The following is a 22847-nucleotide window of genomic DNA, read 5'->3' on the forward strand; positions in this document are numbered from 1 at the left end:
TTGCGTTAATGGAGAAGATTTTAGATCAGATCCGAGATGCACTCCGCGATTTTACGGGGTTCTGATAAATGCGTCCCAGGCTTTTCTGGTGCCGTGACCCCCTGCGCCTTCATTTCTCCCTTCTTTCTCTCACTTCTTCTCGGTTCTTTTCTTCACTTTGTTGTGGACGTCCTTCACTTTTACGCCGTCCTCCGTCTTTTCATTTCGCGAGCAGTGCATCCATTCCGTACTCGCCGACGAAAAAAAAGTGTAAAAGAAACAATTATTTATTTATTTTCCTCTTTCCTCTTTCTCTCCGTCTGTTGTCCCTCCGCAGGGTTTTTTTTCCCTCCCGTTTTTTTTTTTTTTTTTTTTTTAAATCCCCTTCCGCCTCTTCTTCAGATTTTCACCGAGTGAATTTTTCTATAATTTATTTCCACCTTTCGGTTTTATTCCTTCCTTTCGTCTTTCTCTTGTTCTTTGAGAAGACGGCGGATCTCGGTGCGCGCCGTAGCCGGGGTTGGAGCGGCTCTTTTCGGTCTGCCTCTCGTGCCTCCTCCGCTCCTCTGGCCGCACAAAACAAAATGGCGGCTTGTTGTTTCTCCTCCTTTTGGCACTGAAGGGAAAGAGGGAGGGTTGGAGGTACATTACAGGGGAAAAGGAGGGGGTAAAGGAGAAGGATCCGGTGTCGGTGCTCGGCTTTTCCCGGATTATTTCGGATTTGAAAGCTCCTTGATTTATGTTTTGGTTTTTGATTCGGTTTTATATTGTTTTTTGTTGTTTTTTTGTGAAGAAATCACAACGGTGATGAAACGAGACCGTGTCTCTGAGAGGAACACTGACAGGCCACTGTGAATTCGTCGCGAATATCACGATAGTTACAACAATTCAACGATAATTCCTCATTCTTTCGTCAAGTTTCATAATATTATTATCGTACTTATTTAAAACAACAACAACGACATAAGGAAAGAGCAGCTATTAGGTGAACTGCCCTGACATTGGGCAAATGAAAAGTTGGCTTGACACTTGATTAAAATGGTCCATGTTGTTAGTTTAATCACTTGAAATCCATTTAAAATTCCTGCTTTTCTGAAATCATCCCTCCAAAAAAACAAAAACAAACAAACAGCCTTTTTCATGTCTCTAAACGTCTTATCCTTTTTTTCTATGTCACAGTACAGGAAAAATATATATTATATATTATGTAATGATATCATTTCAGAACCCAATCACATACTTGTGAATAAAAACCATCCATTATCTTGCACCTGAATATACAGTTTAATTTATTAACCGACATTGAAAAATGAGTCACGGCTCAGACCCCATCTCAAGAACCTTGGCTTTTTTTGCTCCATTAGATAAATTTGAGTTCTGAACAATGGTAGATTTTTTTTTTGTTCATTCAAGTGTTTGTACCTGCATTATTAGGGAATAACATGAGGGTGAACATCACGGTATCGAGAGATTATGTTGCCTTGAGGGGCGTTTAGTGTTAAAGAAACGGTTAATGTTGATGAAAATATTGAGGCAGGCCAGTAAATTTGCTATATCAGTTTCCATCCATACCCCCCCCCATGTAGAACGCATTCAGAGATCAGAAGTGTGGATTCCTGAGTGTCTGACTTCTGAGAAAAGATATTAAAATGTGTCAAATATATTACAACGCAGCAGGACTGCGAATGAGTGGACTGATAAATCACTGATAAACATGTTCTTTATTTCCATCTTTCTTTCTACCCCTGAGAAAATCTGTTTTCATGAACTCTGATCGTTGCAGTCATATCTGTGATCTTGAGTGGAAAAATGGATGTTTTGTTCTAGAAGCTTGATGTCCGCCAGGAAGGAGAAAATGAAATCGCACATGTTTATATTATTTGGGTTTCATCACTTTGTCTCCGTCCTGCGTCCTGTGAGAATTTATAGCTGTCCACATCCGAGCTTTATAACGTATTTTACTACGGATGCCGGGTTTATTGAGGCTTTATCACGCCTACTTCAATTTTAATTAAAGCATTAATATGGAAACCTGTAAACATGGCTTTTCTTAAAATCACAATTTTAATGTGACTGGAAAAAACACTTTCAGAGAAGAACGCAACCAGAATAGGCAATTCACAGTCATACTTTTACACACACACATACGGGCTCATGGTGCACACGGGGTTACAACATGTCTCCAGTGCTCGGCTGTATCCTAAACATCACCTCGTCACTCTTGTAGCTTCCTGAGACAATGGTACTTCACAAAGAGTACTAAACACAAAGGTGAGTAGAGTAATGCAGAACCAGGCCTTTATCCCTCCGACTGTGCACAGACTCTTTCCACATCACACACTGATTTTGGAGTGTGTGCTGACAGGATCAGGGGGCCGCCTTGTTCTCGGATCACCACGTCGTCTTCTATGCGCACACCGAGACCACGGAAGTGCTGTGGACACGACTCGTCATCCTCACTGAAGTACAGACCTGGAGAGAGAGAGAGAGAGAGAGATGAAATAATAATAAGAAGAAAAAGAGGAGAGCGGTCAATTTTTATTAACTGCATCAATCAAATGACATGAGATCTATAAAACACAGGAAGTTCTGTAGATGAGGAGCAATGCAAGTGTTTCTCACCAGGCTCGATGGTGATGGCCATACCGGCCTGCAGGGGCTGTGAGCGAGACAACTCAGGAGTGTCGTGAACGTCCATACCCAGGTAATGACCTACATGATGGGGACAGTAACGCCGCACAGCCTAAACCGGAGGGAGAGAGAGTGAGTAAACAATCAGATGACAGAGCAAATAAAGAGGAGACTGACATGAATAAGTGAGAGAGAGAGAGAGAGAGAGAGAGAGAGAGAGAGAGAGAGAGAGAAGAAAATAAGAAAAAGAGACATGAGAAACAGATACAGCCATATAAGAACACAAAAAGAGCAGACAGTGAATAAAATACAGTGAGTTCATCCAAATTCAAGCTAGGATTTAATATGTTCAGATTTGCAAGCATATTTACTACCTATTTTATATTTATAACAGCTGTTATTAATCAAACTGAGTAATATGTTGAAACATTGTGTATTTTGTTGTGGATGATAAAATGTGTGGTGATAAAAAGCAGATACACTGCAGTAAAAATAGGCAAAACGAATTATTTTACAGAAAAAAAAACAGGTGTGTAATCATTGATATGGTGAAGTTTTCTGTAAGGAGATGTTTATGCAACATTTATGGAAGGAGTCTCCAGTGTGAGCACTTTGTAACAGTCAGTAATAAAGCTGTAACTTTAAGGTTTCTGACGTCTTCAGGACAGAGCTTTTTACTCTCTGCGGCTGGTGAGGGAACGACTGCTTATGTAGCTGCTATAACGTACGTGAGAACGGGAACTACCTTGTGTCACAGAACATTCCACAAAAAGATGGATAAAAGTAAGATGTGACATCTTACAAAAATTGCAATTGTTGATAAATTGCTGCGGTATAAAAGGAACAAAACAGTTGAGGACAGACTGCTATAGGAAATTAATCAACTTTAGGATGTCAAGACTAACTATGATTGCGGTGTATGTGTGTGTTAGCTGCATGTTAGGAGTTATCGAGAAGCCACACAGTGTGAATACCTTGAGAGCGTCAGCGTGGTCCGTGTCGTGTGGTAACACACCGAGCTGTAGCAGCTGTTTGGCCAGCAGTGTGAGCATGGATGAGTAAATATGATCCAGACTGACTCCAGGAACACACAGAGACAAACATGCTGACTGTACCTCCAACACGGCCTCATACACACACCGCTGAACCTCACTGAACCTGCGCAAGCACAAACACACACACACACACACACACACAGATTAGATAGATAGACAGTTATCAGATAATAGATAATTATGGACTGTTTTCAGAGGCAGCAACTTAAGTCCAAAGGTTACATCAATATTTACTTTGGTGAAAGTTCCTCATATTCAGAGTCGGGTTACGCAGCTACTTTTCTCAGCTCCTCATTCAGATGATTAAAATCATTTATGTATAGTTCACACCTAGAAGCGCAGAAGCCCCGAAAGGTGGGGTCTTTCAATAGACGTCTAGAGCACCTTTATACACAAACACTCACCTTTAAACCTGAAAGAATCAGTGATAGAAAATGCAGAGTGAAAAAGTAAATAGTGTATATTTCCCTTTGCTATCAAGTGTAACATGGAAACCAAGAGATATTTTAAAAATTAAAAATTTAAAATGACTAAAACAGCGATACAATACAATGAGAAGATGGTGAGTGTTGAAATAAATCTAACAGGAGTCTTATATATCACCAATATATTACTGCATGAATAGTGCTAGTTAATTTAACATTAATCACGGGTTTAATTTAACAAAATGGCTTCCATTATTCAGCAGCACATAGCACAACAGCACTTGATCCCACACAAACTGTTCTATCCATCCATCCATTTTCTATACCGCTTATCCTATTGGGTCGTGGGGAGCCTGGAGCCTATGCCAGGATGCATGGGGCACAAGGTTCACCCTGGACAGGGTGGCAATCCATTGCAAGGCACACATTCACACTCCCATTCATACACTACGGACACATTGAACATGCCAATCAGTCAATCAATGGTATGCTGGGGGAGGAAACTGGAGTACCCGAAGGAAACCCTTCTCCCAGCACGGGGAGAACATGCAAATTCCACACACACAGGGCCGTGGTGGGAATCGAGCCCCCAACCCTGGAGGTATGAGTAGAACTTGCTAACCACTAAGCTACTGTGCGCCCTCAACACAAACTGTTATTTTATCTTTTTTTATTTTTATATCGTGCTCCAGTAGTTACTCATGCTCACAATTTAATGATGCCTTGAGATATTAAATCAAGGTCATGAAATCGTAATGTGTGTGAGGGATACAGGAGATTTTATCATGCTTTTAATTCACTATTTTGATCTGAAGGATAATCTGACTGTGCACTCATCTCTTACTCTAAAAGCCCACTTTATGTTCATTCATAATTTTATCCAAAAATAAAAAAAAATCCACTCCTTTTATCGGCAATGTCTCGATTTAACATGCTTGTCCTTTTCTAAAGCGATGGTAAAATCAGTTAATTAAAAGTGACATACTTATGTATTTAATATTGTCCCTGAATGACATTCCATTGTGTTTTTGAGTGGATTTACAGCCAAAACATGTATTTCAGCGTGACATATTGTCACGTCAAACTGTCTGTGGCACTGGACTTAAGACTGCTCCTCAGTCGAGCCAACGTCATGCAAGAAAGATGCGTTTAAGAACATCAGCCGCATGTGTGTATATTTCTCACGTAACTTCTGAACAGTGTGTAATTTCAGTATTAAAACCTCACTGCACACACTTAATACAGAGTGCCGATGTTAATAACTGGTGATGTCACTCACTTTCCACTCACGGGCCACGTGCGTGTGACATCACTGACGTAGCCAAAATATTCACAACCGCCATCCAACAACACCATCTCTCCATCCTGAGAGAGAGAGAGAGAGAGCGACAGAGACAGACTCTTTGTTACAGTGGTGCTTGAAAGTTTGTGAGAATTTTCAATATATTTCAATATATGCACAAATGTGACCTAAATCATCATCAGATTTTCACAAAAGTCCTAGAAGTAGATAAAGAAAACCCAATTAAACGAATGAGACAAAAATATTATACTTGGTCATTTATTTATTGAGGAAATGATCCAACATTACACATGTGAGTGGCAAAAGTAAGTGGACCTGTGGATTAGCAGGTTAACTTGAAGGAGAAATTAGAGTCAAATGTTTTCAATCAGTGGGATGAGTCTGATCTTCACAACACTTGTTTGTGGAAGTGTATCATGGCAAGAACAAAGGAGCTTTCTGAGGACCTCAGAAAGAGAGTTGTTGGTGTTCATCAGGCTGGAAAAGGTCACAAAACCATGTATAAAGGGTTTGGACTCCACCAATCCACAGTCAGACAGATCATGTACAAATGGAGGAAAGTCAAGACCATAGTTCCCCTCCCCAGAAGTGGAGACCAACAAAGGTCACTCCAAGAGCAAGACGTGTAATAGACCACGAGGTCACAAAGAACGCAAGGTAACTAAGCAACTAAACTCTCTCACATTGTCTAATGTTAATGTGCATGAGTCCACCATCAGGAGAAAACTGAACAAGAATGGTGTGCATGGCAGGGTTACAAGGAGAAAGTCACTGCTCTCCAAAAAGAACATTTCTGCCCTTCTGCAGTTTTCTAAAGATCACATGGACGAGTCAGAAGACTAATGGAAAAAAAAATTTGTGGATGGATGAGAACAAAATAGAATTTTTGGTTTAAATGAGAAGAGATATGTTTGGAGAAAGGAAAACACTGCATTCCAGCATAAGGACCTTATCCCATCTGTGAAACATGGTGGTGGTAGTATCATCCTTTAGACCTGTTTTGCTGCATCTGGGCCAGGATGTCTTGCCATCATTGATGGAACAATGAATTCTGAATTATACCAGTGAATTCTAAAGGAAAATGTCAGAACATCTGTCCATGAACTGAATCTGAAGAGAAAGCGGGTCATGTAGCAAGACAACGACCGTAAAGTCGTTCTACCAAAGAACGGTTAAAGAAAAATAAATGTAATGTTTTGGAATGGCCAAGTCAAAGTCCTGACCTTAATCCAATAGAAATGTTGTGGAAGAACCTGAAGCGAGCAGTTCATGTGAGGAAACCCACCAACATCCCAGAGTTGAAGCTGTTCTGTACTGAGGAACGGGATAAAATTCCTCCAAGCCGATGTGCAGGACTGATCAACAGTTACCCCAAACGTTTATCTGCAGTTATTGCTGCACAAGGGGCTCACACCAGATACTGAAAACAAAGGTTCACATACATTTGCCCCTCACAGATATGTACCACTGTATGTGATCAGTCACATTTCTATTTGTAACTAGAAGTCATTAAGGAAACTCGCTATCTTAACAGGCTACATACAAAATTTGCTAGCTAGCATTAAAGTTAGCCGTCACTGTGATATGAAAATATAGTATTTACACTTAATTTATGTTACCTTGACAATCTGGTTGTTGTTGATGTAGTGAAGCGTGTTCGCTCGGTTTCCGCCGGCAACCACTGGAGGATACGCTAAAAAGTTAGCACCGTGTGCTCGACACTCGAAATCAAACTGAAGAGAGACATTGTGCAACATGAAGAGGATAAAAATAAAAGTGTCATATTTTTTCCTCTTTTCATACATATACACACTATAGCTGTAATTCAAGCATTTCTTTTTTTTTTTTTAACTCGCACTTCACCCTTTCCCATCGCACAGACTAGCCTCTCCTCGGGTACACAAATTAGCACCTCCTACATCTTAACGTAGCATTGATTTACACCTATTTAAATTTACCTTAGCGTATATTAGTGCCTCGTCGATGTCCCCTTGGCACATGGCCATGGTTTTCCTGAAAGCCTTAAAACACACAAGAACAATCAGTCCACACACATTATAACCGAAAGCTGTGGTCGTGTTACAAGCCTTCTGACCAATCAGAATCCAGAATCCAACAGAGCCGTGGGATTAAGTTTAATAAAACTATTTTGTTCAAGAATAATCATGACTTCATTGTTTCTCTGGAGAAAACTGAATGGATAAAGGAGTGACACAGTACGTACCTGTGCGGTGATGTGTCCCGCCTGCTTCATCAGCTCCACCTCTGAGGGACTCTTTATCGCCCGGAGAGAGTGAGTGAGCGGCCGCAGGGGGCGAACCGACATCTGTTCCTCCAGCAGGGGGCGCACGTGGGTCTGATGGAGCCGAGGGTGAACCGGCTGAGAACCGTCATACCACACCATAGATCCTGAGAGAGAGAGAGAGAGAGAGAGAGACAGTCCATCTTTTAAACTGTTAAATCTTAAATCTATTCATCTATTTTTACTCTTTGTTTGCCTTCCCATCTTTCTGTCTGTCTTTCAATGTCCCTATCTGTCTCTTGCCATCTGTCTATCTATGTCCCTACCTGTCTGTCTTAACATCTGTCAATCTTTTTATGTCCCTACCTGTCTGTCGTCCCATCTGTCTATCTTAACATCTGTCTGTCTGTCTATGTCCATACCTACCCATCTTCCCATCTGGATTTCTATGACCCTGTCTGTCTTCCCATCTGTCTGTCTATGTCCCTACCTGTCTGTCTTACCATCTGTCTGTCTATGTCCCTACCTGTCTGTCTTCCCATCTGTCTGTCTATGTCTCTAAATGTCTGTCTTCCCATCTGTCTGTGTCCCTACCTGTGTGTCTTCCCATCTGTCTGTGTCCCTACCTGTTTGTCTTCCCATCTGTATGTCTATGTCCCTAAATGTCTGTCTTCCCATCTGTCTGTGTCCCAAGCTGTGTGTCTTCCCATCTGTCTGTGTCCCTACCTGTGTGTCTTCCCATCTGTCTGTCTGTGTCCCTACCTGTTTGTCTTCCCATCTGTCGGTCTATGTCCCTAAATGTCTGTCTTCCCATCTGTCTGTGTCCCTACCTGTCTGTCTTCCCATCTGTCTGTCTATGTCCCTACCTGTCTGTCTTCGTCCCTACCTGTCTGTCTTCCCGTCTGTCTGTCTGTGTCCCTCCCTGTCTGTCTATGTCCCTACCTGTCTGTCTTCCCATCTGTCTGTGTCCCTACCTGTGTGTCTTCCCATCTGTCTGTGTCCCTACCTCTTTGTCTTCCCATCTGTCTGTCTATGTCCCTAAATGTCTGTCTTCCCATCTGTCTGTGTCCCTACCTGTGTGTCTTCCCATCTGTCTGTGTCCCTACCTGTGTGTCTTCCCATCTGTCTGTCTGTGTCCCTACCTGTTTGTCTTCCCATCTGTCTGTCTATGTCCCTAAATGTCTGTCTTCCCATCTGTCTGTGTCCCTACCTGTGTCTTCCCATCTGTCTGTCTGTCTTCCCATCTGTCTGTGTCCCTACCTGTGTGTCTTCCCATCTGTCTGTCTATGTCCCTACCTGTCTGTCTTCCCGTCTGTCTGTCTGTGTCCTTACCTGTCTGTCTTCCCATCTGTCTGTCTATGTCCCTACCTGTCTGTCTACCCATCTGTCTGTCTGTCTACCCATCTGTCTGTCTGTGTCCCTACCTGTCTGTCTTCCCATCTGTCTGTCTGTCTATGTCCCTAAATATCTGTCTTCCCATCTGTCTGTGTCCCTACCTGTGTGTCTTCCCATCTGTCTGTCTATGTCCCTACCTGTCTGTCTTCCCATCTGTCTGTCTGTCTATGTCCCTACCTGTCTGTCTTCCCATCTGTCTGTCTGTCTGTCTATGTCCCTACCTGTCTGTCTTCCCATCTGTCTGTCTGTGTCCCTACCTGTCTGTCTTACTATCTGTCTGTCTGTCTGTCTATGTCCCTAAATGTCTGTCTTCCCATCTGTCTGTGTCCCTACCTGTCTGTCTTCCCATCTGTCTGTCTATGTCCCTACCTGTCTGTCTTCCCGTCTGTCTGTCTGTGTCCCTACCTGTCTGTCTTCCCATCTGTCTGTCTGTCTGTCTATGTCCCTAAATGTCTGTCTTCCCATCTGTCTGTCTGTCTATGTCCCTACCTGTCTGTATTCCCATCTGTCTGTCTGTCTATGATCCTACCTGTCTGTCTTCCCATCTGTCTGTCTATGTCCCTACCTGTCTGTCTTCCCATCTGTCTGTCTATGTCTCTAAATGTCTGTCTTCCCATCTGTCTGTGTCCCTCCCTGTGTGTCTTCCCATCTGTCTATGTCCCTACCTGTCTGTCTTCCTGTCTGTCTGTCTGTGTCCTTACCTGTCTGTCTTCCCATCTGTCTGTCTATGTCCCTACCTGTCTGTCTTCCCATCTGTCTGTCTGTCTATGTCCCTACCTGTCTGTCTTCCCATCTGTCTGTCTGTGTCCCTACCTGTCTGTCTTCCCATCTGTCTTCCCATCTGTCTGTGTGTCCCTACCTGTCTGTCTTCCCATCTGTCTGTCTGTGTCCCTACCTGTCTGTCTTCCCATCTGTCTGTCTGTCTGTCTATGTCCCTACCTGTCTGTCTTCCCATCTGTCTGTCTGTCTATGTCCCTACCTGTCTGTCTTCCCATCTGTCTGTCTGTCTATGTCCCCACCTGTCTGTCTTCCCATCTGTCTGTCTGTGTCCCTACCTGTCTGTCTTCCCAACCTGTCTGTCTTCCCATCTGTCTGTCTGTCTGTCTATGTCCCTACCTGTCTGTCTTCCCATCTGTCTGTCTGTCTATGTCCCTACCTGTCGGTCTTCCCATCTGTCTGTCTGTCTGTCTATGTCCCTACCTGTCTGTCTTCCCATCTGTCTGTCTGTCTGTCTATGTCCCTACCTGTCTGTCTTCCCATCTGTCTGTCTGTCTGTCTATGTCCCTACCTGTCTGTCTTCCCATCTGTCTGTCTGTCTGTCTATGTCCCCACCTGTCTGTCTTCCCATCTGTCTGTCTGTGTCCCTACCTGTCTGTCTTCCCATCTGTCTGTCTGTCTATGTCCCCACCTGTCTGTCTTCCCATCTGTCTGTGTCCCTACCTGTCTGTCTTCCCATCTGTCTTCCCATCTGTCTGTCTGTGTCCCTACCTGTCTGTCTTCCCATCTGTCTGTCTGTCTGTGTCCCTACCTGTCTGTCTTCCCATCTGTCTGTCTGTCTGTGTCCCTACCTGTCTGTCTTCCCATCTGTCTGTCTGTCTGTCTATGTCCCTACCTGTCTGTCTTCCCATCTGTCTGTCTGTGTCCCTACCTGTCTGTCTTCCCATCTGTCTGTCTGTCTATGTCCCCACCTGTCTGTCTTCCCATCTGTCTGTCTGTGTCCCTACCTGTCTGTCTTCCCATCTGTCTGTCTGTGCCCCTACCTGTCTGTCTTTCCATCTGTCTGTCTGTGCCCCTACCTGTCTGTCTTCCCATTTGTCTGTCTGTCTATGTCCCTACCTGTCTGTCTTCCCATCTGTCTGTCTGTGTCCCTACCTGTCTGTCTTCCCATCTGTCTGTTTGTGTCCCTACCTGTCGGTCTTCCCATCTGTCTGTCTGTCTATGTCCCTACCTGTCTGTCTTCCCATCTGTCTGTCTGTCTGTGTCCTTACCTGCCTGTCTTCCCATCTGTCTGTCTATGTCCCTACCTGTCTGTCTTCCCATCTGTCTTCCCATCAGTCTGTCTGTGTCCCTACCTGTCTGTCTTCCCATCTGTCTGCCTGTGTCCCTACCTGTCTGTCTTCCCATCTGTCTGTCTGTCTATGTCCCTACCTGTCTGTCTATGTCCCTACCTGTCTGTCTTCCCATCTGTCTGTCTATGTCCCCACCTGTCTGTCTGTGTCCCTACCTGTCTGTCTTCCCAACCTGTCTGTCTTCCCATCTGTCTGTCTGTCTGTCTATGTCCCTACCTGTCTGTCTTCCCATCTGTCTGTCTGTCTATGTCCCTACCTGTCGGTCTTCCCATCTGTCTGTCTGTCTGTCTGTCTATGTCCCTACCTGTCTGTCTTCCCATCTGTCTGTCTGTCTATGTCCCTACCTGTCTGTCTTCCCATCTGTCTGTCTGTCTATGTCCCTACCTGTCTGTCTTCCCATCTGTCTGTCTGTGTCCCTACCTGTCTGTCTTCCCATCTGTCTTCCCATCTGTCTGTCTATGTCCCCACCTGTCTGTCTGTGTCCCTACCTGTCTGTCTTCCCATCTGTCTTCCCATCTGTCTGTCTGTGTCCCTACCTGTCTGTCTTCCCATCTGTCTGTCTGTCTGTGTCCCTACCTGTCTGTCTTCCCATCTGTCTGTCTGTGTCCCTACCTGTCTGTCTTCCCATTTGTCTGTCTGTCTGTCTATGTCCCTACCTGTCTGTCTTCCCATCTGTCTGTCTGTGTCCCTACCTGTCTGTCTTCCCATCTGTCTGTCTGTCTATGTCCCCACCTGTCTGTCTTCCCATCTGTCTGTCTGTGTCCCTACCTGTCTGTCTTCCCATCTGTCTGTGCCCCTACCTGTCTGTCTTCCCATCTGTCTGTCTGTGCCCCTACCTGTCTGTCTTCCCATTTGTTTGTCTGTCTGTCTATGTCCCTACCTGTCTGTCTTCCCATCTGTCTTCCCATCTGTCTGTCTGTGTCCCTACCTGTCTGTCTTCCCATCTGTCTGTTTGTGTCCCTACCTGTCGGTCTTCCCATCTGTCTGTCTGTCTGTCTGTCTATGTCCCTACCTGTCTGTCTTCCCATCTGTCTGTCTGTCTGTGTCCTTACCTGTCTGTCTTCCCATCTGTCTGTCTGTCTATGTCCCTACCTGTCTGTCTTCCCATCTGTCTTCCCATCAGTCCCTCTGTGTCCCTACCTGTCTGTCTTCCCATCTGTCTGCCTGTGTCCCTACCTGTCTGTCTTCCCATCTGTCTGTCTGTCTATGTCCCTACCTGTCTGTCTATGTCCCTACCTGTCTGTCTTCCCATGTCTGTCTATGTCCCTACCTGTCTGTCTATGTCCCTACCTGTCTGTCTTCCCATCTGTCTGTCTGTGCCCCTACCTGTCTGTCTTCCCATCTGTCTGTCTGTGCCCCTACCTGTCTGTCTTCCCATTTGTCTGTCTGTCTGTCTATGTCCCTACCTGTCTGTCTTCCCATCTGTCTTCCCATCTGTCTGTCTGTGTCCCTACCTGTCTGTCTTCCCATCTGTCTGTTTGTGTCCCTACCTGTCGGTCTTCCCATCTGTCTGTCTGTCTGTCTATGTCTCTACCTGTCTGTCTTCCCATCTGTCTGTCTGTCTGTGTCCTTACCTGTCTGTCTTCCCATCTGTCTGTCTGTCTGTCTATGTCCCTACCTGTCTGTCTTCCCATCTGTCTTCCCATCAGTCTGTCTGTGTCCCTACCTGTCTGTCTTCCCATCTGTCTGCCTGTGTCCCTACCTGTCTGTCTTCCCATCTGTTTGTCTGTCTCCCTACCTGTCTGTCTTCCCATCTGTCTGTCTGTGCCCCTACCTGTCTGTCTTCCCATTTGTCTGTCTGTCTGTCTATGTCCCTACCTGTCTGTCTTCCCATCTGTCTTCCCATCTGTCTGTCTGTGTCCCTACCTGTCTGTCTTCCCATCTGTCTGTTTGTGTCCCTACCTGTCGGTCTTCCCATCTGTCTGTCTGTCTGTCTATGTCCCTACCTGTCTGTCTTCCCATCTGTCTGTCTGTCTGTGTCCTTACCTGTCTGTCTTCCCATCTGTCTGTCTGTCTATGTCCCTACCTGTCTGTCTTCCCATCTGTCTTCCCATCAGTCTGTCTGTGTCCCTACCTGTCTGTCTTCCCATCTGTCTGCCTGTGTCCCTACCTGTCTGTCTTCCCATCTGTCTGTTTGTGTCCCTACCTGTCTGTCTTCCCATCTGTCTGTCTGTCTGTGTCCTTACCTGTCTGTCTTCCCATCTGTCTGTCTGTCTGTCTATGTCCCTACCTGTCTGTCTTCCCATCTGTCTTCCCATCAGTCTGTCTGTGTCCCTACCTGTCTGTCTTCCCATCTGTCTGCCTGTGTCCCTACCTGTCTGTCTTCCCATCTGTTTGTCTGTCTATGTCCCTACCTGTCTGTCTTCCCATCAGTCTGTCTTCCCGTCTGTCTGTCTGTCTATGTCCCTACCTGTCTGTCTTCCCATCTGTCTGTCTGTCTGTCTGTCTGTCTATGTCCCTACATGTCTGTATTCCCATCTATCTGTCTGTCTATGTCTCTACCTGTCTGTCTTCCCATCTGTCTGTCTATGTTCCTACCTGTCTGTGTCTCACACCCTCGTCGGTCAGTGTGCTTTACCTTTAACGGCACTGAGGACAGAGCCAAGCTCCTCGATGCTGTGGACGGTCTGGATGCCAGTGAGAGCAGCAGCTCCATCTCGCCCTGACCTCGGTCCATCCCATAATTCCCGGGCGGGGTTTCTGGGTGGGACGAAGAGCAGGGTGCGGTCAGGGCGGGGCGAGCCATACATTACGAGGGCGCAGTCGGGCTCCAGCATGCCCGTCAGATACAGGAAGTCCTGGTTCTGGTGGAACGGGTACGGGATGTCGTTAGTCATGTAGCGCACCGGGTGAGACAGGATAATGAGGACGTGGGACGAGTCGGGTACACGGGACTCGATCAGGGATGCCAGACACTGCCGACGCAGCTCATACTCCGTCTGAGTCACACCGGGAGTCACCTCGCCTGAGAGAGAGAGAGAGAGAGAGAGAGAGAGAGAGAGAGGAATGTTTTTTTCTGTGTTTCAGTGTGTTATTATTACTTTAGATGGGAAATTAAATGTGTGTCTCACCGTGTTTCATGAGGTGAGGGTGTGTATAGGGACTCGGCTGTCCCAGGTATCTCTGAGGTATTTTCTTGGTCTTCCATCCTCCAGTTTTGACCCACGCATTCCTGCACACACACTTTAACACACCTGCATGGACACGCAAAGTATCCTGAGTTTTACACTCACTCACTCACTCACTCTCTCTCTCTCTCTCTCTCTCTCTCTCTCTCTCTCTCTATATATATATATATATATATATATATATATATATATATATATATATATATATACACACACACACACACACACACACACAAAGGTAGAGAGGGATGAGAATGAGATGAGAACTTGTACCTGAACTCAGGTGAGTTTTCACTGCAGCTCTCAGTAATGTAGCAGGAAACTGCAGCATTTTACTTTACTCGCGCGCAAAATGTTGGATTTCATAACATAAATAAACATAAACACACAAACATATAAATATTAAAAAGTGACACTCCGGCTGTGACACCGAGGACACAAAACATGCGAGTACAGCGGTCAGTACGCATGCGCCTCCAGGGTCAGCCCCGCCCCCTTTCCTATCACTCCCGGAACTAAAACCTATCATTCATCATGTGTACTTATTTCTTTTGTTTATTTGTTTTTAAATCGCTAAATATAAACGCGTGATGAAATACATTTAACATTAAATAAAGCTAAATAAAGCTAAAACAAAAAAGGTTCAAGCGCAAAGATTTAACAACACATTTAGGATGAAAAGGATGTATAAAATGTTAGGGCCATCATTTAAAAAAGTTAAGTTCGGGATTTTTAAACAGTAATTAGTAAATTAGGAGAAATGAGGGTTAGGTGAAAACGTAAAATTATTCGTATTAATAAATAAATATATTACATCGAGTCTGAAAAAGAAAATGAAAAACACGACTGTAAAAAAATACCAGCGTTTTGGCATTTTTATTTTTACGTCATGATACAATTTTTAGAATAAAAAAAACGGAAAAACAAACAATAATTAAGAGCAGTAACACTATGATTATATATACAGGCTACAGTATGTACCATATGAAAATTATATAAATTGAAATGAATATCTTTTGTGTTTATTATTTTCAATGCGCTCAAAATATAGTTGCACAAAACAAAAGGAATTTAGTTATTCGACTAAATAAGATACGCGATTAAAAAGCATCGTCTATTATTATTGTTTTTATTGTTGTTGTTATTGTTGTTGTTTTATTAGTCACGCAAGTGCTTTACTTGAACCTAATTTATTTATGTATTAACGTAGTTTCATTTTCATTTTATTTTAACTGTTGATTAAGGGTTCTACTTTAATCCTTCGGAGTAATACACTGCTTCTGACTGAGCAGTCAGTGAGTGTTGCCACGGAAACGCCGGCCCACGCGCGGAGGATTCCGCCCTCTCTGATTGGTCGGCTGTCACGCTGACGACATCCAGAGCGCGACTCGGGTTGAAGCAGGACCCGTACATCGGTTGAAGAGTTTCCAGTCCGTTCCGCGCCTGCGTACAATTCTCTACTCTGCAGTCGGAGCGCGGGGTTTACGGTTACGTTTTCGCGAGCTACGAGTTTGTAATCGCGGAGGCAAGAAGGCTCGTCATCCAGGTTCCTGTTCCATCTGACAACCAGGTAGCGTCGGAACGCGGGATCATGTAGCTGCTAGCTCGATTAACGGTCGCTCAGTTCCAGAAGGTTCTGTTCTGTTCCGAGGGCGCGCGATTAATCCAGCGTGACGTACGTGCAGCCTGAACGTGCGCGTGCTGCTCCAGTTATGGATTATTATTATTATTATGTGTTAAAGTCCCGCGCTTGCACACACAGGGTTTTAAATCGTTTTATTTAAATGAATAATAATAATAATAATAATAATAATAATTATAATAATAAACCACCTGAAAGTGAGGAGTGCACGCTGACCACGTTCATGCAGACTGTGGCATAGTGTGAAGTTTCATAACGCACTCAGTACTGTGTGATAAACGTGTATACATTGATAAATAATTGAATTGTTTGTTGTCAGGTGTTGGCGATGGACCCGCGGAAAGTGGCCGAGTTGAAATGCTTCGTGCAGATGTGTAAGGAGAACCCAGGTGTGCTGCACCTGCCCGAGATGGAGTTCTTCCGGACCTGGCTGCATGGGTTAGCAAACTAATCATAATCACAATCACGCTTACATATTACTCGTGCCTCACTGATACATTACTCATTCCTCCTCTGTGTGTGTGTGTGTGTGTGTGTGTGTGTTTCAGATTGGGAGCGACTATTCCACCCCTGCCTAAAAACTCAGGCTGCCAGGTGATCCACAGTGTTGATGTGTGAGACATGAACAGATTCCAAACCAGACACCTCCACCTATCCAGTTCTAACACACACTAACCCATCACTCACACCGTCATGTGACAAAGCAGCAACGTGTCACGTGTGTGTGTGCGCCACAATTTCAGCCACGAAGCACCATTTGAACTAAAATGTTCCTTATTCTGTGCAACTCCAAACGAATCATGTCGAACTATTTGATGTTTCTCCAGTTATTTCCAGCAAAAACAGGAGAAAGACTTATAACTGTGGTTTCGTATACGATCACGTGTTAAATATGTATACGGTTAGATCTTACGGATAAAGCTCGGGAGGTTGTTGGTGCCTCTGGTGCATGTACGACGCTAGCACAGTTAGCTTGGGTTTTTTTTTAAATCTGAGAACAAAGACGAGAACGAAACACGTGAACACATGATTTTCACTCTGTTCGGTGCGTTATTTAAATAGTTTTTTGACTAGTTATTAAGCTTTAAAAGCTATTTATAGCTACAACCATTTCTCATTAGAACTAAAAATGCTGGATCGGCCACGCCCCCAAGCAACTGTAGCTAGAGACCAACTGTAAGTGATTTGTCACTTGTTAGCGTGTTAGCGTAACAGGTGAAGGTGGGGTTGTGCTGGTGAGTCGAGCACGTGTCTGATTGCACAGTGTAAGTAAAGAAAACATGCTCACACACTAAATACTCAACATGGCTGCTCTCACTTCCACACAGGGAAGCTGTCCATGTGATGCAGCTCCGCCTCCTAAAACAGCCCCGCCCCCTCATGCAGAGCCGGCTCCAGCCCCGCCTTCCGAGAGTGAGGAGAGTGAATTAGGTAACTGTGTAGTGTGAACATGGCAGTGAAGCACCTGATGATAGTATAATCTCATGATGTGGTTAAAGGAGGTGAGCTGTTTCTCCTCTACAGAAATAGAAAATGATGGAGTGATCGACCCAGACATGGACGAGGTTCAGGAGATGGGCGACTATGAGAACCTGGAGGTGCTCGGTTTTATGTCATCTAGCGGCGCTATTACTTTTGCTGTAGATGTGAAGAGCAGAGCCTGACCCAGAAGGTGGAATTTTGATGGTTTTTCCTCTTCAAAATTTCAGGTGACAGAGGAGATGATGGACCAGGCCAACGAGAAGAAGATGGAGGCCATCGACGCACTGGGAGAGGGTGAGGATCACATACACACACCTCACACAACCACTACTGCTGATATTACAGTTAATTCAGTTACTGGATCAGTGTAACAGAACTGAATAAAGCAATATAGTAAGATAACGTGTGTGTGTGTGTGTGTGTGTGTAGGAGAGCTGCAGAAAAGTCTGGATCTGTTCACTGATGCCATCAAATTGAATCCACGATCAGCTATACTCTATGCCAAGAGAGCCAGGTAACACACACACACACACACAGGTAATATAAGTTAGTATAAGCATAAGTATGTTTTAGAACTTTTTTACTTTAATTGTTTATAGAATTTATTTCTTATACATTTCATATTTTCTATTTAAGCATAGAGTTGTATGTTTCTAATTGTTTTACATTGTTGTACAGTGTGTTCTATGTGAATAAGGTGTGTGTGTGTGTGTGTGTGTGGCAGTGTGTACATCAGGATGCAGAAGCCAAACGCTGCGATTCGAGACTGTGACAGAGCGATAGATATAAACCCCGACTCAGCACAGCCGTATAAGTGGAGAGGGAAAGCACACAGGTGAGGACGTTCACTCCATCACTGCTCAATAACCCTGTGTGAGTGCGCGCGAGTGTGATCATCACTTTCAAACATTTTTGAAGTGGGGTTGGGTGTAATGTGGATGATAAAGCCTCAGAGATGACTATTAAAATTTTATAAGGTTTTAACTTCTCTCCCTCCCTCCCTCTCTCCCTCTCTCTCTCCCTCCCTCTCTCTCTCCCTCTCTCTCCCTCCCTCCCTCCCTCTCAGGTTACTTGGTCACTGGGAGGAAGCAGCTAAAGATTTGGCCACAGCCTGCAAACTGGACTATGATGAAGATACCAGTGCCATGCTGAAGGAGGTTCAACCCAAAGTGCGTACACACACACCTCGATATGTCCCACTTTTTGTCTGTCTGCATTTGATATCTCACTGAGTAAGTGTCCCGTGTATGTGTGTGTGTTCTTTCACAGGCCAACAAGATCCAGGAGCACCGGCGTAAATACGAGCGTAAACGAGAGGAGAGAGAGGTCAGAGAGCGGCAGGAGCGAGTGAAGAAAGCGAGGGAGGAGCATGAGAAAGCACAGAGGGTGAGACAGAGCGGTGTAGTGCCTTTACACTGGATCTGATAGAGTACTGTTAACACGTGTGTGTGTGTGTGTGTAGGAGCAGGAAGCCAGGCAGCAGGCAGGAGGAGGAGGAGCACAAGGAGGCTTCCCAGGATTCCCAGGTGTGTGTGATAATAATAAACAGAGATGTGTTTGTGTGTGCGCATGTGGTGATAATAAATACAGAGGTGTGTGTGCGTGTGTGATGCGATGCAGCACAAATAAGAAGCTGGTTGGGTGTTAATGTTCTGTGGTGTGTATGTTCCGTGCTCCTGTAGGTGCAGGAGGTTTTCCAGGCGGAGCTCCGTTCGGCATGCCCGGCCTGCAGGAGCTCTTTAACGACCCCGAGGTGCTCATGGCCATGAAGGTGTGGAACCAATCCCCAAGCAGTTCAAAATGCCGTAATAGTGCCGTCAAATCAACGTTGTCCTTCATCTGTAGCTACTTAAAAATGCTAGTTAAATCAAGTAACGAATAAAAAGGGTTTTTATGCCATTAAAGGAGGAAAATCCTTTAATGACGTGCATATTAATCTTCACAAACAAAATCTTACCTTCAGAGTTGCCCAGGTTCTGATTTGAACCTCGTTTTCAATGTAGTTAATGGGTTCCTACGTTACCCACAATGCCATACGACTACCCATTGAAATGTGGATCTCTCCAACAGTTGTTGAGGTATTTTATATTTGATGCAATAAAGATAATTGTGTGTGTGTGTGTGTGTGTGTAGGACCCTGAAGTGATGGCAGCCTTCCAGGACGTGGCTCAGAATCCAGCAAACATCTCCAAATACCAGGGCAACCCGAAGATCATGGCTCTCATCAACAAACTGAGCTCCAAGTTCAGCAACCCGCAGGCCTAGGCGGCCGAAGGACACGTGTTTAGTGATGAGGTCAATGCTCTGAAATAGCGCTTACTGCCCCTCTCTGTCTCTCTCTCTCTCGCTTACATGATGTATTTCTTCCTCTGCACTAACACGGGTGGTGACTGGATGGAGGTCAGATAAACATGTAGTAAATGCTTTTTAACTCACACACTAGATAGATTTCAGGACTATTTAAGAGCGTTGGAACACCACCATGAAGGAGTTAGGCATAGGGAACAGCTAATCAGTGTAAATCATTAAAGGGGAAAAAAGAAAGGGGGAGACCACACGGTCTCCGTTTAACACTTCCTGGAACAGTCCTGAATCACACTGTCAACAGAACCGGGCTGCGATTGGTGTTTGAAATGGTCCAATCACTGCCTTTGATACTGAACCGGACTGATTTTAATGTCTTTTCACCTTGACTGTGTACTAGTCTCTTACTGCACTTAATCCAAACTGACTCTGAGATTATTCTAAAAGAGCTGAACTGATCATCATTCCATCCAGTCAGGTCTTAACTAAAGTTTTCTGGATTGTTGGGTTTTTTTCTGTTCTATTCTCTAAACAAAACAGGAAAATCACATGGCAAAATGTTTTTTTTTTTCTTACCCCCTTGATCCAGGAGCATTTATTTCTATCTCTGAACGACGATTTCAATCAATAAAGGTTTCGGTTGTTGCAGATCTGACACCTTGTGGGTTTTTAATATTGGAGGAGAATGCATCATGAAACAAAATCAGCCATGCTGTGTTCATATAAAACAGTGGTTCTCAACTAGGGATGGAGAGATGGGAAGGAGGGGGTGCAAATATCATTTGGGTATAACATGACTTTCTTTAATTGTTGGTGTAAGAGGAATAAAACAGACAGACAATCTTATATGAAAATAATAAACTTCCAGCTGGTAACAGTAACTAACACCCAGTGGAACTATAACAACAACACACACGGTATTTATTAAACATTTTGAAAGGTGATACAAGATGCCTTTCAAAAGTAAAACTCAACAAAAAGGATGCATGCGGAGTTCAGTGTCCGTACCTGAAAATCAGAGCACAACAGAACATTCCAGTCAGCAATCACACACATACAAAAGCATAAAGTGTACACTTATGTAACACAAATGTACAGCCTATTGGTTTTAGCTGTGGTACACTGTGTGTGTGTGTGTGTGAGTGTGAGAGAGAGAGAGAGAGAGAGAGAGAGGTCACTTACTTCTGGAACTCCCACTCCCTGTTGTCCAGAGGACACACCTGCCGCGTCTTTAACCATCGGGAGATGCAATGGAAATGAAATGCATGCTGAACACACACACACGAACACACACACACACACACACACACACACACAGTATTACAGCACCACAACCTGTACAATGATGCATATTAACTTGTATTCTATTACATCCAAAACACTGAGGTATAGAAATGCAGTGAAGAGAACGACAACTTGTGTGTCTTACATTACACACTCCCCAGGCCACTGTGCACTCCTCTGATGTGGCAGAAGCCTGATTGGCCTGACACTCTATACCTGCACACACACACACAAAACACACAGACACGTCAAACAGTAATCGGGAACTGGCTGCAAGGCAGAAACTAAAATTGTGAGCATGGAAGTGAAGAAATAATCGGACCAGACGCTCCGTAGCATCAGTCGACACGATCAGTTGAATTTGTTGCTCTACCACAACATTGCGATTTTTGCTGCGAAATCTGTAAAGACTAGAAAAAGACCAGGTTATTTATTTATATTTAATCCCTTCTTATCTTTAACTGTCCAGTTTGGGTGAGCCCATGCCCGCCTCAGATTCTTGTTCTTCTGCTCTTGTAGCTCATCCACCTCAAGGTTTGATCTTTTGCACGTCAAGATGGTTTTCTGCTCATCGCGTTTGTAAAGAGTGATTATACGAGTGACTAGATCTTTCCAGGCAGCTCGAACCGATCTGCCCATTTTCCTCTGATCTCTCGTCGACAAGGCGTTTCCACGCACAGAACTGCAGCTCACGCAATGGTTTTATATATTTTTGCCTGCAAATATATAAATATATATATATATATATATATATATATATATATATATATATATATATATATATATATATATATAAAAAATATATTTGCATTGCACTGCTGCAACATGATTGGCTGCTTAACTGCATGGATGTTCCTTTTAAAGTAGGCGGTGAGTGTATCACATCATTTGCACAGAGCGCATGGATAATTTTGTTCTCTTTGGGGTCTTCACACCTGGAAGGCAACGAAGAACCAGATCACTGGCGATGAACGTTAGAGCTCTCTATCCTCTGACCTCCTTGTTAGCTACATGATCTCCTCAACACCTCACTGAGCTAATCAACTGCACTTAATGTAAAGGTGGTGTGTAAACTTGATGTTTCTGTTTCCAGGTGAACGAGGAAACACTCACACAGGTCCATGATGTGGTTTCTGCAGATGGCGCAGTTATCCACCACGATGTCCCAGGCCCACAGAGCCACTGCATTCCACTGGAACAGAGCACGAGATGCATGTTAACAATAAAACAAACAAACAAACAAACAAACAAACAAACAAACAGAGACAAAAGGGAAGTCTTGATGGTCTCAATTCCAGTGATTGCTGACAACAAATATAGAATGAATGCCATAAAATGTAAATATATACACATCAATTATAAATAAATAAATATTTTGAGAAGTTTGAGCATGGTGGTTTAAAATAACCCCAGAAGAAAGTTCAAAACACACTGCAGGAAACATTATTCCATAATACTTTTTGTCCAATAAACATCATGTGAGATTAAGACACTGGGATTAGTCTCCTGTAGATTAGGACAGATAACTCCAGCAAGTCAGAGAAAATTCTAGCCGTTAGATTTAGAAATAGGATTATCGACAAAACTCGGATATATTAGCAAAACGATATACATTTATATATTTTTAAATAATAGAGTAGATGTATTTTGTGCCTACTCATCCCATGAGTGTAGCACAGCTAGCTACTGAGAACAGGAAACAGTCTCACATTCTGTACCTGTTTATATAAACACACCGCCACTCACTTCACCTCTAATATAATCATTTAATATACAGTTTTTAAGTCTGTTTTATTTATTTTCTGGTCATTCGTTACCTTTTTGACTTCAAAACGCTTCTTACTGGCGCCGCTGTTTGTCCCGCTCGGGGTGTCGACGTCCATCGCAGCCGCCATGTTTCAGCAACGC

At 44.1% G+C, this 22847-nt stretch overlaps 3 protein-coding genes across 4 annotated transcripts; 1 reads left to right on the top strand and 2 right to left on the bottom strand.

The window, feature by feature from the left end:
- Nucleotides 1–2024: 2024 nt before the first annotated feature.
- xpnpep3 (X-prolyl aminopeptidase 3, mitochondrial) lies at nucleotides 2025–14712 on the bottom strand. Its single transcript, XM_017481912.3, has 10 exons — nucleotides 14501–14712; nucleotides 14171–14293; nucleotides 13678–14064; nucleotides 7618–7802; nucleotides 7352–7414; nucleotides 7013–7126; nucleotides 5370–5455; nucleotides 3585–3768; nucleotides 2602–2722; nucleotides 2025–2451 (listed from the first exon to the last, which is right to left on the bottom strand). Exons 1-10 carry the CDS (start codon nucleotides 14556–14558, stop codon nucleotides 2279–2281), a joined length of 1494 nt encoding a protein of 497 aa, XP_017337401.1. The 5' UTR covers nucleotides 14559–14712; the 3' UTR covers nucleotides 2025–2278.
- A 926-nt stretch (nucleotides 14713–15638) lies between these two features.
- On the top strand, nucleotides 15639–20303 carry st13 (ST13 Hsp70 interacting protein). Of its 2 annotated transcripts, none has more exons than XM_017481934.3 (13): nucleotides 15639–15797; nucleotides 16189–16307; nucleotides 16418–16463; nucleotides 17198–17300; nucleotides 17394–17467; nucleotides 17579–17645; nucleotides 17781–17865; nucleotides 18076–18186; nucleotides 18418–18520; nucleotides 18621–18737; nucleotides 18814–18877; nucleotides 19034–19122; nucleotides 19485–20303. In XM_017481934.3, the coding sequence occupies exons 2-13, from the start codon at nucleotides 16198–16200 to the stop codon at nucleotides 19614–19616; spliced, it is 1101 nt and encodes a 366-aa protein (XP_017337423.1). In that variant the 5' UTR covers nucleotides 15639–15797; nucleotides 16189–16197; the 3' UTR covers nucleotides 19617–20303. The 2 variants fall into 2 exon arrangements, with proteins under 2 accessions (XP_017337423.1, XP_017337424.1); XM_017481935.2 differs by having other exon boundaries at nucleotides 15646–15902.
- rbx1 (ring-box 1, E3 ubiquitin protein ligase) lies at nucleotides 20299–22847 on the bottom strand. Its single transcript, NM_001200542.1, is given in 5 exon segments — nucleotides 20299–20663; nucleotides 20838–20923; nucleotides 21085–21155; nucleotides 22053–22131; nucleotides 22757–22847. Coding segments are annotated over 5 exon segments (327 nt in total). The 5' UTR covers nucleotides 22835–22847; the 3' UTR covers nucleotides 20299–20650.

The sequence above is a fragment of the Ictalurus punctatus genome, chromosome 12 (genome assembly GCF_001660625.3).
Source record: "Ictalurus punctatus breed USDA103 chromosome 12, Coco_2.0, whole genome shotgun sequence".
NCBI classification, from domain to species: Eukaryota; Metazoa; Chordata; class Actinopteri; order Siluriformes; family Ictaluridae; genus Ictalurus; species Ictalurus punctatus.